This window comes from Artemia sp. Qi Xiang Cuo, chromosome 11 (assembly GCF_049724085.1).
Source record: "Artemia sp. Qi Xiang Cuo chromosome 11, ASM4972408v1, whole genome shotgun sequence".
Taxonomy (NCBI): Eukaryota; Metazoa; Arthropoda; class Branchiopoda; order Anostraca; family Artemiidae; genus Artemia; species Artemia sp. Qi Xiang Cuo.
The window spans coordinates 53040852-53061472 of record NC_142804.1 but is presented as its reverse complement, the minus strand read 5'-3'; the positions used below and the strand labels follow the sequence as shown (position 1 = coordinate 53061472).

The window sequence follows — 20621 nt, the reverse complement described above, 5'->3', positions numbered from 1 at the left end:
CAACTTTTTACACCGTTCTGGTGAAACTAAAGGAACTGACAGGATTAAGTATCATTCATCACGATGTCATCATAATAATCAGAAATTGCGTTCTTTAATAACAATATAATATTCATAACCAAAATTCATAAATTGTGTCAAAATAATAACCGGAAATCAGATTTAACAATCAAGAAAAAAAATAGTACGATTTTTCTCTAATGGTCATAACCAGGGTTGCATAACGATTTATCACTATTTCTAATGATTCTTTTTTATTGCCTAAATAGAAAAAAAAACCACTAAATCAGCACATAAATCACTAGATTATTGAAGAAAATCAATAAATCAACCAAAACATCACTAAAACCTAGTGATTTTTTTCTCACCGGTTGGCAGCCCTGGTCATAACTGGCATTGCTTCGAATTATTCTTTTTTACCTTTTTTGGCTTAGTTTCAGCTCCTTCTGACAGTAAAAGGACGGTTATGCAAAGAAACACATTAATATTCTGTTAACTGCTATAGACACAAAATATCTAATGTCACTAATATCACCCACCTTTCCACTAATATTACTCAAAAGCAAAACCGGACATTTTAGCCCAAAAGCGTAATAGAAAATTAATGACGAATTCAAATGTATAATCAGACTTTTTCAATCTTACGTGATATTGCGAAATTTAAATTATTTCACAGAACTCGAACTTAAATCATCTAAAACTAGCCACGATTATTAATCAATAAAGATTATCACTTTATTTACTAATTTATTCTACAAATTTAGTTTAATATTGAAGCGGATAATATCGTTTAATGTTTCAGTATTTTAAAAGGGCTTCTTTAAAGAGACCAGGGGACAAATTCCCATTTGGAACAAAAATGAAAAAGTAAATTCCATATTTTTTTTCCGTCAACTTTCGTTAGCTTATTGCCTTTGCCTTTGATTTTCCGTCACGCAACATAATATGGATATGTCTCATAAAACTATCAGAGATAATTTTCAATTACATCGTTTGCATGGTTTTGCTTCCGGGACTGTGCTTCGAAGTTGTTGACTAGGGTAAATTTAAGCATTTTGCCAGTAATTAATGTTCATCTTGTAATTAATGTTCATCTTGGTAATTAATAATTAATGTAATTAATGTGCTAGTAATCAATATACGTCTTGGAAGCCATGATCAAAAATCATTTTGACCTCACTATTAAAATTAGAAAAATACTAATCGTAGTTATGGTTAAGCATTTGTTTGTATGTAACTTAGATACACAGGCAAATTATTTAGTCTGGGAATTTGAGTATCTGTAGAAATAATTCCAAATATCCCTGTTTGTTTGATTAAATGTCACAAAGCCAGGCCTAATCGCTGAAGCTACCAACAGCTAGAGAAATATAACAAGTCAAAATTTCACCTTTCTTTAGTAGACTAAGCCTTTCTTTGCGCCCAACTAGCCTTTCACTATCTATTATGTCCTGTTTCACTTCAGCTTTTTCTAAATTTGGTTTAAAATCCTTAGGTACATCTGGAGGCTTGTAGTATTTTTGAAAGAGCGCTGGCTTGGATGCTAGCACAAACCTATCCTCCAGTTTTGTACTGAACATCTCCTTTTTTCTAATGTCCGGTTTCGCAGGCGCCAATTCAAAATCATACTGTGACAAATCTTCTTTTGAATAAACGTCCATATCTTCATTGTCCTCGTCTATGCCAACTCCAAATGCCTAAGAGAGAAAAAACACCGCTTTAACTGGATATCGTTTACCAGAAAGAAACCACCCCTAGTATCGAATTATAAGTTAGTAGCAGTTCTATAGAAGATCTAATGTACTCTAGTTCTGACAGAAGGACCCTCTTGCTCAATTTGTTAGGATGTCTACAAGTTTTGGAATTAAGAAAAGAACAGATGGTGTTAAATATTTAACAACCGTAGAGGAGAGGGATTTCCCCTAACATTGACTGAAACGATTTTTCATCCAGAAGTACCTGCAACATATGAACCTGAAGATTTTCTTTCTTTGTGGATGTAAAAATAGGTATATATCTAAATATGTATTATGTAAATTAATATTATGAATCACATAAAGAAACAAGTTATAAACAAGTACATAAAGAAACAATATAGGAGTAGTTTTTTTTTCTAATTTAAATAGTGAGATCATAACTATTTTTAGTTATTCCTATGTATGTAGGCATTCGACCTTATACAGCGGGAAGGACTCTGGCGTGTCTCCTTCACTGCAGAATACCTGATTAAATGTTAGATATTTGTCAGGAGTCTATATGACAAGCTCGGAGACCAATTATTCAACGCTGATCAGTTGTCAGAAGAATTCACATCTTTATCAGAAGTACTCCAGGGTTTCATCTTATCACCATAAAACGTCTGCCTCTTTCTAAATGGTGTACTGTTACTGAGGCCAACACATATGGCACTAAAGTAGCAGGGCTGCTGTTGGACAATCTAGCCTACACTGATTATATAGATGTACTAGCCATTGTTTCACAAGAACTGCCCACACAAGCTGACAAACTCTACGACGATAACCAAGCCGTTTGGGATATCAATACCAGCAAGACCAAAGTTATAGTGACTACAAGAAATAACCTAGACACCTCCGTTATCACCATAACCGGACGACAAACCGAAACCGTGGACCAGTTTTTGTACGTGGGAGGCTTACTCTTCTCTAATCATTATTAAAGAAGGGTAAGCTACTGGGTAAAGGAAATGGTCCATTGTTTCAATTTGTTAAATAGTCGAGAATCAAATACAGTGACAGCGTCACGAATATGGAAGTACGCTGAAGGCTCTAATTCACTGATAGTATTCTAAGCAGAGAGCTTTGATGTAAAACGACGACTTGCACTTGCGAGCTATACCTCCAAAGACTAGCCATCTCTGAAAAAAAACAGCAATCAATCCAGCAGACGCAAACTGTGCCTATTCCATAGCCTAGTCATCCACATAGTCATTTATGGACTGTAAACATGGACACCCAAAACCAAAGACAAAAGATAACTTTCGACTAGCATTTGAAATTAGATGCCTCCGTCACATTACGAGAATCAAACACACTAACGGCACCACGAATATGGAAGTTTGCAGAAAGCTTCAGTCCACTGAAACCATTCTCATCAGATTCAAAAAACAAAAACAGTGCTGGCTGGGTCTCGTCAAGCGAATGGAGTTGAGCTGTCTCCTAAAAATCACTCTCAAATGATCCGTACGTCGCCTTCCTCCACGAGCCAGTCCACGAAAACGATAGACGGAGAGTTTCTAGTGAAAACAGGGAATTTGCAACTTGAATTTGAAAACAAACTATTAAATAAATAATATTTTTTGTATTTTTTTTTGTATTTTAAATTCATTTGTTATATATTAACTTTTATTTATTAAATAACAAATAAAACATTAAATGAATTATTAAAAAATCAAAAATGCAAGTTTGTAACATTCCAGGTTCTTCCTGAAGTCTATAGCATTCTGTTCAAGAAACTGTTTAATTAAAAAAATTAATATTATAAGACGACTCGAGTTTAGATATTCAGCCCCCATTTGTTAAAATATCAATGTTTATATTACTTTTGTATATTTTCGAAACATGTCTTGCGAAAGTGCCAAGTGAATTAAAATTGGAATTTTGGTCAAGTGAAAACTGACACACCACATAGATTTTTAAAAATTTGAAAAAAATCATCAGGAATTAAATTTTTAGCGGAAACGACTTTAATATCAACTTTTTGGTATTTGTGGGTGCATAATTTTGAAAAGAAACATGGATGAAAAATTCAGCAACAAAAGATTTGGCCCAAATACCTTTAAAAGGTATAACTTTCCTTTGAAGATGTAGTTCTCTTTGGGAATCAACAGGCTCTTAACATTTGATTTTTCAAAGACAAATCTAATTAATTAGTTTCGCTTATCTATTTTCACGATTCAACATGGCAACGCTGACAAAAATAAAGAATTGCCCTTAAAAGTTGATAATATTGCAATAACCAACTGGTACGAATAGACCTAAGACGGGGTCCATGGGGTTAAAAATATTAAACACTAAAATTTTCTGGCAATATTCGGAAGCCATGCACATTATTTTCTAGGAAAAGCAAATAAAACAGCCTTTTCTAGCCGTCGTTGCATTGATTCGTTGTTGCTATATCGTATTTCGAGTGACTAAAATTCAAAACAGTCAAATTTTAGTTTAGTAAAATTCTAAGCCAGTAATACCTTAACTCACTAAAATTTTCAGATCTTAAGACCTTAAAGGACGAAAAGCTTTTGAGTCACAACATTTCCAAAATGTAAACACTCTGTTTCTCCGCGCTTTATTCTAAAACCGATTACACAATGACGTAGTTATGTATACAGAAATAGCGGGCATACAATACAAATTGCAGATCAAAACAGGGATCTGTTGTCAAAACTAGGACTGCCAATAAGGGTCACAAGGATCTTAGAGACCAGGGATCTTAAGGTCTGAGAAAAATAGCCCAAGATATTAAATAACAACACTGTATGTGCTTAATTTACTTTTTGCTGGTACCTTTTAAAGTATACACTATTCCAAAATCCCAAGCTTAGGACTAAAATTAAGAAATCCTGGTAAAATCCCAAGGAGCGGCAGCCCCGGTCAGAAAACTGAAAGGAGCATTGGGCTAGCAGGTAAATAAAAATATATTTGCAAAAAAAAAAAAACTAGGACTGGCAGCCTGGTAAAAATCACAAGGAGTGACAGCCCCGGTCAAACAAGTCTAAGTACGCAAACATTTTTAGGGGGTGCGCGGCTGACCAACAAAAAAAAACAACCCTTTAACTCTAGGACTGGCAAATTTGTCAGGATTGTCCCTTTCTGACTCTAAAGCGGCGTCAGTGGGGACACGTTGACGTGCGAGCCACTAAGGCTTAGTCATCAGAGTAGCAGTGTAGGTTGCCTGTTATTACAAGATCGCTCTCAGTATTGTAATATTTTTTTGGTGTGTTGTGTTATTCTACGGACACTCAATCCTGATCGGACAGTACGTCAGTGCATTGATTCAGGTACGTAAGTAAATTTTACAATAAAAATTAACAATTGATAAATGGCTGCTAAAGTAAAGGCCTCATGAAGACTTTAATCGAAGTTCTAGGCCATCAACTTCACTAAATAAAAGTAGTCCTGAACACCTTGTTACTAAAGAGCAGCCCAATGAAAAAAAAGCAAAAGAAAAACTGGCAAATGAATCTAAAAGTAAAAAAAGAGAATATGAAGAGTTGTACTTAAAATTGGGTTTTACTTGGACTGAAAGCTCAGAAGAGCCTAATCCACGATGCGTTATTTGTTCTGAAATTTTATCAAACAAATCTAAGAAACCTTCTCTTTTAAACGCCATTTTGAAAGCAAATATGAGAATTTAATAAAGAAGGATTTACAGTAATTTGAACATCTTTTGAAAGATCTTAAAAATATGAAAAACACAATAAAACAGTTTTCTGGTGCAGAACAAAATGAAAGTGCTGCAAAAGCTTCTTGAAAAGTTAGTCATTTGATTGCCAAGGCTGGTAAAAATCGTATTATCGGCGACAATCTAATCCTCTTTGCCGCAACGGAAATTGTTTCTTGCATATTTGGAGAGAAAGAGGCAAAAAGAATTGAAACAATTCCCTGATCAAATGATAGAGTTTCAAGGACAATTAGTGATATGGTGCATGACACAACAGAACAACTTGTCGGAGCAATTCGAGGTACTCCATGCTTTGGTATATAACTCGACGAAACCAGGGATGTCACTGGCATAGCCCAACTGATCGTTTTTGTACGTGACATTTTTCGAGATGAAATTTTTGAAGATATTTTATTTTGTAAGACACTTAAAACATCGACAAAAGGTGAAGATATTTTCAAGTTACTAGATTCTTTTTTTCCCGAAAACCAGCTCGAGTGGAAAAACTGTGTGTCAGTGTGTATGGATGGTGCTAATGCTATGAGCGGTCATATCACGGGGCTTGTAGGCCATGTTAAAAAGGTTTCAACTGAGTGTAAGCTCACTCATTGTGTACTTCACCGAGAGGCTTTGGTGGCTAAGAACCTCTCTGATGAACTTAAAGATTTCCTTGATTAATGTTAAAATAGCGAACTTCACAGAAACTAGGCCTCGAAATCTCGTTACCTTAAAATTCTATGCCAGGATATGGGGTGCCTCCATGATAACTTATTGCTACATACTAAGGTACGATGGCTTTCTCGGGGAAATATTGTGTCGCGTGTATTTGAACTCCGCAAAGAATTACATTATTTTTTACCGAACACAAATCCCATCTGTCTTCTGTACTGACTGAATTTGATCGGCTTTTGAAGTTGGCTTATTTGAGTTATATTTTTGTAAAACTCCGCCTCTGGAATTTATCCATGCAGTGCAGTGTTTAGAATATTTTTATGCAGAGAAGAAAACTAATGCAATGGTAAACAAGATCACTCTCTGGGAAAAACAAATAGAAAATAACAACTGCGAGCCCTTTGAAAGATTACATGCATTTTTAAAAGATAATGAGAAAAACATCTGATTTCATTGAACTCAAGCCTCAAATGAGCCAGCATTTGAATGCATTGAAGATCCGCATAAGAGAGTACTTTCCACCTTTGGAGAAACAGTTAGACTGGATAGGTGACCCCTTTAATGCTGATACTATGGCCACTAACCTGACCACCTTTCAAAAGGAGCAACTCATTCAAGTCTCATGTGATCTCGCCCTGAGAAAGTGGATACGTGACCCCTTTAATGCTGATACTATGGCCACTAACCTGACCACCTTTCAAAAGGAGCAACTCATTCAAGTCTCATGTGATCTCGCCCTGAGAAATAAATATCGGACTCCTGCTACTACAAGGTTAGATTTCTGGATCTCTATTGGGAAGGAATACAAAGAACTGTGAAGCACTGCTGTTAAATTTCTTGTAGGGTTTTCCACCACTTGTTTATATGAAAAGGATTTCTCAAGTTTAACCTATCTTAAAAGTAAATCTAGAAACAAATTCAATGTTGAAGATGATTTAAGATTGTATTTAACTAAGGTAGAACTCCATTTCGATAAACTGTGTAAAGGGAAACAAGCTCATCCTTCTCACTAATCTCTTTGAAAGTAAGCAGTCTTTTTCTTTAAGTTTTGTTTGCTTTGTTTTTAAATAAAATTGTTTATAAAAAATATTTCTATGTTTTCACTTAAACATGATGCGTAATTCAGTTTAAAAGCTTAAGGCTTTAAGATCTGTTTAATATTTTAGATATAGTTTACTTAGTACCGGTAACTGAGAAGGGGTACCTAAATTGTTTCGTGGGTAAAAAGGGGTACAATATCTAAGTAAGTTCGAGAACCACTGCCTTAAAGCAATAAGTTTCTGAACTGAAAACCTTATGCGGACCACCACTCTGTACGGAAGTGATGATCCAAGATTTTGTCTTTCATAATTTTAACTAAAAGTGAATAATAGTTGTTTGAGTTGAATAAAATTTTCAAAACTTGTTTACCAGCTAACATAACGCACCCGCCGTTCTCTGTGTTTACTAGATTTGAAGGAACCAATTGAAGTTTTGGAGTCCATACTACTTTTCTTTTTATCTATAATTTACTATTAAAACAATTTCAACCATACGGTACACTAAGTCCTTGCTTCTTTTGCATATTCTGTTTTTTAATCACGTTGAGAATAAAAAGGACAAAGCTCTAATCTAATAATTAAGTAACTTAGATCAGCGAATGAGCAGAAAAGCCTGCAGAAGCGTACCACTGGTACCTCCAAACGTACGTCTGGTTTATAAAGGAATATATTTGGTGATAGTTACTTCATCAACTTTTAATTTACATCCCTGTGTAAGGGAAGCCATCTTTCTCTCTCTCTCTTTTAATAGGCGAGTTCTCTCTGATGTCTAGAGACATGCCTGCCTTCAAAAACCTTATTATCTTCTTGGAGCCCTCTGCATAGCAGAACTTCTTCCTTGGGAGTTGCTACAACTGTATGCAATTCTACCAAATCGTGCAAATAATAACGAGTCTGAAAGCACTTGCTTTTCTTTAAATCTCTTTTAAATTAGATATTCTACAGTCTTTTGAAGACAAGAGGAAAGATGTTGGATCAGTCCTTCTTCATGCAATTACATAAAAAAAAAAAAAATTTTTTTTAACTAGAAATAATTAGCAACATTAAAACTCAAAACGAACAGAAATGATTATATATTAAGAGGGGGCAACTCCCCTATTAATACGTATTTAAAACTCGCTCAATACCTCACTCAAGACGCTAAATTTTTTAGTACTTTTAATAAAGTTTCTCATTGTTCTAACTAAACGACCCTAGTGTTCCAGGAGTTTTTCTTAGAGCATTGGGACAAAAAGTGAAACTTAAGTGTAAAGAGGGAGGTATTGAGGTGAACCCCTCTTGATATCTAATAATTTCTGTTCGTTTTAAATTTGATGCTGCTACTTACTTTCAGTTGAAAAAACTTGTTTTTTAATATAATTTCTGATCGTTTTTTAAATAATACCGGAAAATCCAGCTCCTTATCCATCGAAATATCCTTTATACAACTGAATCCCGGGGAAAATTTACTCCGGACAACTACCATTAACATCTCCACATGTAAAACTGAGTTGACAAAGAGAAAGGACAGATAAAAAAATTGTGCCTGAATTTGGACAAAGTACCTCAGTGTAAAATTTTCCCTGAAAAATTCACCCCCCGAAAACGTCCCTCCTCATAGGATATTCTCCCCATGGAAAATCCCCCAGCAAAAAACTCACATCCCCCGCCCAAAAAACGCAAGCATACTTCCCAGTAACAAGTTTTATGCGTAAACAATGGGATAATTTTATTAACTTAAATACCTTTCCCCAGGAACTGTGGAAAGTCATGTTATCTCCAAAGGCATAGTAATCGGACCTTTCAAATGTGCTGAACAATATGGCAACCTAAAATTTTGATTAAACGACTTTTGGGGAAACATGGCGTGGGAGGGTGGCTAGCTGTCCTCCAATCTTTTTAGTCACTTAAAAAGAGCAATAGAACTTTTAGTTTCCGTTCAAATGGCCAACCTCCCGACATTCTAGAACCATACGTTCGATAGAATCACCAGTGGGAAAAAAACAACAACAAATAAACATGCATCCGTGATCTTTCTTCGGACAAAAAATACAGAATTCAATATTTTTGAAGATATGAGCTCGAAACCTCTACAGTAGGGTTTTCTGATGCGCTGAATATAATAGTGTGATTTTCCTTAAAATTACTTGACTTTTGGGGGTGTTTCAGTCCTTTTTCAAAAATCAGCCACATTTTCTTGGGCTCTTAGCTTTTGATGGGTAACACTAATGAGTTAAAAATAAATGAGTTATATATAACACTAATGAGTTTTAATAGCACTAATAAGTTAAAACTTAACTTAATGAAATTATATAGTTGGAATCAGCATAACAAGCCAATTCTTTGGTGTATATGTTACTTTGAATGTCCAAAATCTGATTAATATCAACATTCACCGGTAAATGTCTGAAATTTCTTTTTCTCTGCTTGGATTCAATTAGATTTGCGAATCAGCTTTTTCAGTCTTATACAAGCTTTGAAGGTTAGAGTTAAAGTTAGTTTTGGTTAAATAAGGCTATAAATCTCTTAAATGGGGTAAAAACCTAACCTAATCATTCGACTTCAGACCTTGCATGAAACTGAAAAGTTAAGGGGCAACGTGGACTAAATCCAAGGAGAAAAAAAAAAAGTATTTCGGACATTCACGGTAGCATATATACTGATATCAAAATTCCATTTTTTAGAGTTTCGATTAATATTGAGCCGCGTCACTCCTTACCACCAACTGTGTGATGATTAAAAAATATGTCAGGAATTTAGCGCCTCAGTCGTTTCATGCTTTTGTCGGGCCACATTTCTCAGTTGGAAGTTAGAAGCGCCAGTATCAACATTCTAATTTTAGAAATATTTATGAAAAGTACATTAGTGAAAAACAGCGGTTCTTCCATTTACTTTGCTACCCCTTCCTATGCTCGATATTATAACACCAAGGTATAGCAATGAAAAGAAAATCAGAAAAAAAACAGTACCTGTCCAGATATTCTAATCTTTTTTCCTTTCTCCAGTGTACCAAACACGTGATTTTGGGAAGGTGGTGCTACAGAAGAAAAAGATGGCTTTTTTAGTCCTTGATATCCAAGACCAAATGTATCTTCCTTGAATTTAGTGATAATGGCTTGAATATCTTCAGGTGAAACAGCTGTTTGATTTGAAGCTACCGAGCTTAGTAGGGGTTTTTTTCTTCGTAAAGAAATCTTCTTCCCAATTCCTTGACCTGGCTTCCACCCCAAACTCTGCAGTAACCGTTCGCCAATTGTGTTGCTAAAAAATTTTTTTTTACTTGGGTCAACAGCTAGGTCAATTCTAATGCTTGGTTAATTTAAAAAAAAAATACACAAAACAGGCTAATCATACTGTACAAATTGCAAAATATAATTCAAATCGTAAAACCATCGTTTCGTAAAAACTGTTCAGTTTATATTTATCCAGCAAGATTCTCCATAAGGTATAATGTAATGCCTGGATTCAGAGCTTTTTGAAATGGTGCCCAACTGTCTTTTCTTCTCGGGTCATTTAGCGGAGGAAGATTTTCTGCTTTTATAAGTGAAATATTTGTGTGCTGATAAAAATTATCAAAAACTTTGAGTTGCGTTGCAGTTTCTCCAATAGAGCTACGACATGATCTAGATTGCTACTTTTTCTTTTCAATTTTGAAAGTTATTTAAATATAGGCAAATTTGTAAAGAAAAAGCACTAAAAAAGGCCTTACACAATACAATTTTTGTATTTTGCATCTCGACTATTATAGTTTTTCTTGATTCCAAAGGCTTTTGGAGGCTTAGGTCAAGACCTCTTCCAATGTGTGCCTATATTTATTCTATGTGAGAGAGTCTGACGGAAAATAAATGCTGACTATAGGGTATACAATTGCATCCAAATAAATGCAGTAGTTGAATATCTAGGAAGGATCTTGACCCTCTATTACACTAAGTTAAAAATCGTTAATAACATAGACTTACTTATTTTAAATGAATCAACAAAGAAAAATAGAAAAAAAGGATCTAGAGTCACAGTAATTATCCAAATGCCCAGTTTAGTGGGGAATAGGAGCAATTTTTCGGACACTAAACTCTTCGAAAACCCCAAATAGACATTTAAATTTACCAGAATACCAAATTTTCAGAAATATTTAGGATATGCTTTTCTCAACCCTCACCGCTGGTCCCCGACACGGCTGCGCGGCATGTTTATATATATTGCCTCTCATTGTCGCTTGTCTTCTAACCAAGGTTGTTGTCCCAATGAATCAGCAGGTTGATCTACATCATCCTCTACTACTCGTATTTTCATGTAACCTTTGGCATAGTTTTTGGTGACTCGCAATATCTCTTCCAAGAGATCTTTCAGGTTACGAGAGATCCCATTATTTAAAGGATATGCAAGGCGTTCTTCAAAAGCTTTATCGGGTCTAAAAATTACATTTGGCTATATGAAGGTGGGTCAAAATCACCTTTAGGGGATTTTTGATGGATGTGATGCTGAATTGACTTGGTGATAATTATTTCCAATTACTTTGAAGCTGAAAAGATAAAGATTAATGATGGTTCGATCATTGTTTACATTAAATGAAGCTAAAGCAAAAAATGAGTTCAAGTTTCGGATTTGTTTGTGAAACTCTTTAGAGAACATGTGGCGTCCTATAAAAGACCAAAACAATTCATTTGGAAATTGTCGAGGTGGCAATACAACTTTAACAAGTAAGCAGCAACCTCCAAATGAATCACCTTTCTTGGCTACTCTTTACTCGGGAAATTGGAGGACTCCACCCTGAGTACATACAGCCCTGAAGGGTCCCAATGACTTTTAATTAACCCTTGTGTAATTTACTGCATCTTTATAGGTTTGTACTGGGTTTTGCACCCCAGTTTGTTTGAGTCAAAAATTACGATGGCATTGCTCTTCTAAGGTAAAGTTTCTTTCTACTTCACTTTCATTTTTGATTCGTTCTGATTCTCGCAGTCGCTTGACTTCTAACAGCACAATCCTTTGCTCTTCCCTTTCTTTTTTGACATATTTTGATACTCGCTTTCGCGTGTTTTCTAAACGCACCATTCTTTGTTCTTCACTTTTATTTCGACACGCCCTGATCCACGCTGTCACTTATCTTCCATCCGCATATTTCTTTGTCCACGCTGTCGCATGTCTTTTAATCGCATGTTTCTTAGTTCTTCATTTCCTTTGATTCGTTCTGATCCTTGTTGTGGCATATCTGGTAACCCCATGTTTTCTTGTGCTTCACTTTCGTTTTTGACTCGTTGTAATTCCCGCTGCCACTTATCTTTTAACCAAATTTTTATTTGTTCTTCAATTTTGTTTTTGATTCGTTGTATTGTCATTTTCACAAGTATTTTAACCACATGTTTCTTTGTTTCTTCATTTTTGTCTACCATTACTTCAGATATTTTTTTTCAATGCCCTTTACTCTAGCTGCTTGGATTGGTTATGTCACATTTCATGGTCTAGGTTTTTCATCTTCACTCATTGTGAATATTCATTTCTCAGGTCGTCCTCCTGATCTTGTCTTATTTGATGGTTCAGTTTGATAATTTCAAGCATTTGTTAATTTACGTTCTTGTCGTCTAGGTATTATGAAACTGCAAAAAAAGCCTTTTACAAATAGACTATTTACACTTGGTAGGTTGTACTTAGTTATGTTTCTTGTGTAATTTTGCATGCGTCATAGACACTAAAAACGATAGAACCATTCCTGAGGCTAAGATGACGTATTTATGCTTTTGAAATGTGCTCATAAATATGACGCCACTCACATGATATATTTTTTTTAATTAAGGCTTTTATTGGATTTCCTAAAACTTGTGACCTATCTAGATCGTTTAGTCAGGCCAGAAAATCCCAGGATGGCAATTCTCCAAAGAAAAATGGAGGCATGTTCGATAAAAATAAATATAAATACATACACAAATATAAAATTATTGCTCATCTAAAGAGGTGCTTCTTTAAAACAAAAGCAACTAATAGTGCAAATATATACCTTTGAGGTGCTAGTAGCCTTTCAACTGAAAAGGCTAGCAGTTGTCTTTCGGTGTGGGGGACCCGCTTTACCTCCTTCTCCTTTTCATAAGACTTCTTCATTCGAATCCTTGATGATGAACTACCAAAGGCCTCTTCATCCTATAATATTGATCAAGCGATGTGATTGAAATAAATAGAAATAAATAGGCTGGAGTTTGATACTTACAGGGTTGTCAAATACAAACTCAGAAGATTAACTATATATAGTTAACTATGCCTAATTATTCACAGATAGGAACAAAAATCCCCACTTCAAGGAAAGAATTCAAAACTCCGCCCTTTTCTAGCAAAACATACTCATTTTCGGCTATTTAAAATTTTTAAATTCCACATCGTCGCCCTACTAAAGGCTAAAAAAGCTAGAAAGTTTTATGTTATATAGAACTTTTTTTTGAATGTTTCCGTATCCGCTGAATTTTTGTAATACCGTAGCCTACATGTTGAATTTCCATGGTAATTGTTTGAAGTCTAGGATGAACGCATAAAGTTTTTTCAGCTAAACCTTACTTTTCTCTTTTTATATACCATTTTATAAAGACTACCTTTTGAAACTTCGAAGTTGCCTTCTCTCTCTAAAAGGGCATGCGTCTCCATGGTTTTACGTCTTATTCCCTTTTTACCTAACCAAACCAAAAATTAAATAACGTTTTCTTGGTTAACAGCAATTAAGATACTGATTCAAAAACCTTATAGCGGACACCTAGCATATGCACAAAGGCAGGAATATTAAGCACTCGGCCATATGCAACCTGTCAAGAATGGTAAGATTGATAGCCCCAAGGGCTGTTTAATCTTGGAAACTTACGATTTGTTTTCTTTGTAAAGAATAGCCTCACAAAAAAAACGATGCCTTAGAGCAAAATTTTAAGGCCAATATTTAATGACTTTCTGTGGTGCTTCAAATCTTGGAGGACATAATTGCCCTCGTACCCCAGTTTTGCAGAGTGTACTGAATTTTATATTTACGCAAATATGACTAAAAAGAAGGAGTAAGATTTGGCATCTTCGTCTCTTCTTGTTAAAGGAAAAATGGAGCGAAAGACCAAAAATGAATAGCACAAGCATTTCCATTGTATATGCATTTGTCTAGTGATTTTTTTTTGTCAAGATGTCAATAAAAATTACACAAACAACCAAAAATTATGAGATAAGAGAAAGATACATTCTAAGACCACACTGGCTATACATGACGTATGAAAACAAGAGAGGAAAGGAAATAATAAATGAAAAATAAAATTTTGATTGTTTTTTTTTTCTTTACCACTGAAGACGACTTGGCGGAGGTCCTTGTTGAAATATTTGCTTATTCTTCGTCTTTATATTTGACCACTGGCTGACAAAATCCTCGCTTTCTCACCTTTTTATTTTATTTTTCATTTATTATTTCCTTTCCTCTCTTGTTTTCATGTATAAAACGAAGAATTATTTTCTTCGTTTTGCCCGCTTAAAATAAAAAGAATAAATGAAAAAAGAATAAAGCGGGGCGCTTCGTTGCCCCGCTTGAAATAAATTCTTGCTTATGTGCCGTTCCCCTCTCTAAATCATTCTTCATTCAAAAACTTGTTCCTTGATCTATTTTAAATGACTCTATTCTATTTAATTCTTTACAAAATTAACTTTACGCCAAAAGATACCAAAAATAAGACACCAAAAATATGTTCATTTGCATTTTTGTTACTTTTTTACGAGTCAGGGATTTCAGGGTGAGGAGGGGGGAGATAACCAGTTATTCCACCTTGGACATGGTCCTGCTTTAATCCCCTAAAATGGTACAATGTCAGCACTGAATTTTCAAGGTATAATGTCAAAGAAAAGTAGGTTCTACAGTAAACTTTTAAAAAATCCTTCATCTTCAAAATATTCTAAATACTAGGGACAAGTTGTAAGTAGAAGCCAGAAAAACCCTCACAATGCCTAATTTAGTTTGCCAACTTCCCACACCGGTCGACGCATAAGGCAGCAACGATGCCACTCTAGAATGACCTGTCTTGCCTCTTCGGTCAATATAATACTACTGTGTGAACATATCCCTAATTGTTTCTTCCTAAGCTGAATATATAAATGATTAGCAAATCTCCAAGATGTATCTGGTCAAAACACAGCCCAAATAAGATCCTTGGTCATACCCTTTTCAAATAGCATGTGTCAATCCTACTCCTTGTACACAGAAATAATAAGGATAACAATACCTTTAATGTGCACTCAAGTATTGAGCTTCCTAGTATTTCTAGTATTTTCTTCTTTTTTTTTATCAAGTCCCACTTTAAAAAATTTCTAAAAGTTTTTTTTTCCCGTGGAAAAGAAGGCTTTCCAAATTTGAGAATTTTATTTGAGTTTTTTTTTCCGTAGGGGGAAGGAGTTTTAATACTTGTGTATTATGGGCAACTCACTCAAGTTTATGCTATGTAAAACTCGAGAACAAAACCGGTTTCTTCGTTAGTTTTTTTTCAGCTTAGAGCAAGACAAGACAAAGACAGAATACATGGGAAATATATAATTTGGGCTATATATTGGCACATAAGGGGGGGGGGGGGGTAAAGTTTTTGGATAGATTGAAGTAAGAAAACAATTTTTTCTAGGTATATGACCACTAAAAAATTACAGAAGAATAGCGAGGTATCTGGAAGTTTTGTTAACAAAAAAAAAAAAAAAAAAAAAAAAATCCCAGTCTAAATTAAATGCAATGTTAAGTACTATTATTAGGTTAATGTAGTTTTTCATTTACGTGTTATATGATGAACGCTGATCAAATTCTATGTTATTTTTGCATTTCGCTTACGTTATTCTACTGTGTCTAAGGCAATATATTTGGCTTCAAAATACACTTATCGATATATCTATCTAATACTCAGAATAAATGCATCAAATAGATGATGTTTGCAAACCCACTATACTTCACCCCTCTCCTAATGTGCGAATCTATAGCCCAAATTTATTTATAAAGTAACGAAGAAACTAACGAAAAAACCGGTGTGTTCTCGGATTCTACACAGCGTCAACGGGGGGATATTTTCCGCGGGGGGGGGGGGGGTAAACACAGGCAATCCTTTATTTCATTTTTTTTTCTGTCTGGTTTGATAGTCAGTATGGTACTGACTCCTTTGATTTTGAATTCCTTGACTAAAGTTCCTTCGTAATGGCGTTGATATGCCTTTGTACACCTTGCAGTCTTCTGCTAGTCAAAAAAGGTCAGATAGGCGGTGAGGCACAAGGTTATCCTTCCACCTCTGGGGGGACGATCAAGAGGGTTAGAACCGTGAATTTAGCCTTATAAGACGGCTTTCGAGAGAAAGCAATGACTCTGGACTGACCTGGAATGACCGCTGGACTTGACCTAGCCACCGAAGTTGCTGGAGCTGAATCTTGGTGGAGACGATTTGTTTGATAAGGCACTCAAGGGTTTCGACGTTCGAGATACCATCAAGGTGACGATTCTGGTGGTTCAGTTGATTAGTTTCAAACGCTACAGGTTGACACCCGTAATCCACCGTCAGCGTAAAAGCATAGCATCAGGAGACTGCAATGCAGTGATCAAGGATTGAAAACCTGTGCTACGTCATGAGGGGCATAAGAGCTCTAAAACTGAAAATCGCAAGGGAAAACTAACTTTTTGTCTTTAGAGTGGTTACTGCCACCGCATCAGGCTGCCAAGATAGTGGAACGTGTCAACCCATTGAATACTCTCCCCGTTAATTTTCAGGTGTGGCATTGTTGCACCCGACACCTTTGGAGAGCATCATTAACCCTTGTTTCGGATGCACAAATGACCGTTTCAAAAGAGCTAGTCGTTTTGAGGATGCCATAACCTAAGGCTTGTAGGTCATCAGGCGTTTCAGTCCTTCTCATCGATACTGTCAACGTAAGCAAGTTTGTCTGTCCGATCCTTCCCCTTATGCGTGCCCGGCAAGTTGTTTTTTATCAGGGCCACAATTGCTCCAAGGAAGCTCTGAAAAGCTCTTAAAGTAAGCTCTGAGGTCATGAGGCATCCTTGAAGGACTTCTGGACAAGTCAGGAAGCTGTATGTGACGCCTTCACTAGTCAATACACAAGTCAGTACATATCTTTGATAAGGTTGACTTGATTTTGCGGGATTCCGTAAAGGAGGAGGAAATGCAAAAGGCCAATCCTCCGGATAAGAAACAAATCTTTTTTGAAGGGCAATATAGAGCTAGAACTAGTCGCAGCCGAATTCCTGATATTTTTTCTAAATCTGACACACTGTGAAAATTCGGTCAACGGTCAAATCCCCAGGGTTGAAACCAGCTTGGTAGCATTGGATCACTGAGAACGATACAACTCTTACCCTGTGGAGTACAATAAAGACCAGTATTTTGGCAGTATAGGCTTTATAGGCGGGTATGACAGTAGTTGTTACATATTATCTTTAAAAAAATTTTTCGTAGTGGAACAATTTTGGCTTCGGACCATGAAGTCGAAAAATTTCCTTCTTGCCAGGCAGAGGATACAATCTAGTAGATAAGATCTATAAATAATTCACTCATAAATTACAGAAGTTCTACTTGAATTCCGTCCAAGTCAGAGGCCATATTGCTCTTCAAGGCTAGGATGGCGTCGGCCGACTCAAAAAAGAAAGGGGTCTGGAAGTGCAACACAAAACTGGTTAAGCAGGTCAGGGTTCAGAAAGATATCAGGATAAACCTTTTCTTTGAAATGGTTTGTCCATCTCGAGCGGATAGATTTTGGGCTCTGAGACTTTTCATGCCTGCTAGCTCGCGAACTCTCTTATACATAAAGCGTGAGTCACCTTTCTTGATAAACTGCAGCCAATTTTGGTTCTTTGCTCTCATTTACCAAGTTTTTGCCAACCCTTTTTTACTGGTTTCATTTTTAATTTTTATTGGCTTCGTCTTTACCCCCCCCCCCCCAACCCGCTCCAAAAACAATTTTTCTGAAAGATTCAACTCGATAACCCAACCGAGAGACCAAACAGGGTACACTCTTTTGGTATGATCAGGAGCGAGTTGGACTCAGATTTCAAAACTACTCCACATAAACACTTACTTCAGGAACCCGTTTACAGCCACACATAATTGGCTTGATGTTAGTACACTTACCTATTACCTAAAATACCGAAACCAAGCACTACCAAAAAAATTAACTACAGTTGCTTTTTGAATATCTGTTATGATCTCAACAATTACTTTCTTAATTTGAAAGGCTAAACTTACTTCTGAATCAATGAAATCTTCAACAGTTTGTCTATAACGTTCTGAATGATTCTTATCCTGTCTTGAAGACTTGAATGTTTTTGGTTGAAAGCCTTCTTTGGATCCCACAGTTCCAAAATGTCCAACTGAAAAGCCCCCTTTAAAGGCTCCATGAAACAACTGTCTTTCTTTTTCTCTTTCTTCTCGTCTACTAAGCTTTTGTTTCTTTCGTGGGACATCTTCATCTGAAATTACTGTTAGCTTGAAAGAAGCAGTTGTAACCAAAAAGAGAAAATCAAATTTTTGCCACTTTAGCATGGTTTATGGAAATTAAAAGCCCTCACTACCACAAATATATTAACGAACTAAAAATGGAAAACAAAACAAACAACATAAAACTACCTATAACAATAGTGGTACAAATAGTACCCAAGTCCAAACGGCCAATTGGACATTGTCTTATGGGATACCCTTTTGCTTTCTGCAAATACTCTAGCTTTGTCTTACTCTCGGAATTCTCCAGATCTTGGTTTGAAAAGTTCTTCGATCTTTGCAGACTGAGAACAACATTATTACCTGCTCTATTATGATTAAATTTTCTGTAAAACATGTATTAATGGTTTTTTATCACCGAGTCCCAATATTTTTATTTATTTTTGCAGGAAAGAAGTAAGATTTGAAAAATGCCAACTTTGGAATTTTTGTTAATTAAGAATAGATAGAATCGATTATGTTTTTTCTTTTCTCTTTTCCTATGACTAACTTGAGTTTCTATTAGTAATAGTTTCCTGCTCTCCTTCATATAATTTCAAAAAAGAATTTTAAGTTCTTGAAGAGAGAAAGATAAGTGTTCTGAGCATCATTTCAGCAACCTGAATTCCAACTAGGTATAATATAATAATAATATAGTACATTTGAGAACCTGAAGAATAAAACATCTGTACGATGACAAAGTAAAAAGATAAACAAAAAGGGGAAAAAATGCAAGGCACTTAAGGCCCAAAAATCTGGCTTTTTAAGTTATTTTGAACTCAACCAAAACAGCAATTTAACTCATTTGAGGAAGCCCTCAAATGTCATAACACATAAAGCTAGTTTAGGACAAGGGACGCTAGATTTTCCTTCTCTTTTTAAATAACATATTCTTTATTCATTAGCTAAAACCAAATGCGGCAAGTTGTGCAGAGCTTGTCACATTTTACAAAATTGCAATAAGAAACAAAAATGTTCATGTGTGAATATTTAGAACACATTGCATACAGACATGTCAATTTAGAAAATGAAGTGTCGGATTTGATGTTCAGTTAGCCAGATGGTTCTGGCTTTGGCAGCTTCTTAGCGATTTGTTACTTTTCAAACTGGTGCAAAGGTTTTTTTTTATAAAAAAAAAATCTGAGGAGAAGCAAACCTTTTCCAGCAACTACACTTCAACCTAATTCCCATCAACATTGGTAACTATTCTTACATTGTAAAATGTCTTTCCTCATTTTTCAGCATCCATGACAAGGATAAAGTCCCCACTCTGTGTCTCTATTTCTTCACTAAGATGCCCCTTAGTTTTCTGATACATTGACGGGTACCTTTTCTAGTTTTACTGCCAGCACTTTCTTCTTCACTACTAACGCTGTTTTGTTCTTCTCAAAATACATCAGATAAAGTAATGGCGGCATATTTCCGTTTTCTGCCAAACTTATTTTCTGGCAGATTTTTCCATCCTTGACGCATTCTGATTTTGCTTAATTTTTGAATTTTACATTTAGATTTTTCATGGGCAAGTTTTCAGGAATAATATAACTTCAATTGGAAACACAGCAGTGGAAGGGTATATTGTTTCCCAAGTATGGGAGTTTTAGGGGTCATAACTTCCAGGTGAGAATTTCCATGGAGTCTCGATTGTATAGATAATGTAACCAAATTCTGCACAAGTCCAAGGATGGTTGGGCTGTTCCATTGCCAGTTCTAGCTTCAGATTCTATAGTTTGCCTAATCAACATCAGTGAATATGTCGTTGTTAATGGTGAATTCCGGTTCAAAATCCTTTTGTTATAGTGAAGGTTGAACGGAAACCAGACAGTCTTGCCAAGTAATGTAGTTTGTGTGAAATTCTATGTAGTTCTTGACAATGTCATTTTCTTTTGCCACCTCTATTGCCTAAATTAACAAATGGGATTGATTATTGTTAAAGATCAAAATATTGGGATTATGCGCTTGCCGATGTACATATTATACGGTGTTTCGTTCCCCTAAGGATGATAAAATAATTAGTCAATCCATTTTCAACTCTCCACAGCTTGTTTGACGAAAAAAAGCACAGGGAGAATCGTGTTTCCCA

At 35.6% G+C, this 20621-nt stretch overlaps 1 protein-coding gene across 3 annotated transcripts in view; it reads right to left on the bottom strand.

Moving 5' to 3' along the window:
• LOC148947131 (G patch domain-containing protein 1 homolog) overlaps positions 1-20621 on the bottom strand; it is a 57293-nt gene that overhangs the window by 13969 nt on the left and 22703 nt on the right. For all 3 annotated transcript variants that reach the window (XM_089096896.1, XM_089096898.1, XM_089096897.1), the window contains exons 3-6: positions 18311-18534; positions 13081-13220; positions 10058-10349; positions 1391-1697 (exon numbers count right to left, since the gene is read on the bottom strand). In XM_089096896.1, coding sequence (XP_088953022.1) covers positions 1391-1697; positions 10058-10349; positions 13081-13220; positions 18311-18534 — 963 coding nt within the window. The remainder of the gene's footprint in view (positions 1-1390; positions 1698-10057; positions 10350-13080; positions 13221-18310; positions 18535-20621) is intronic.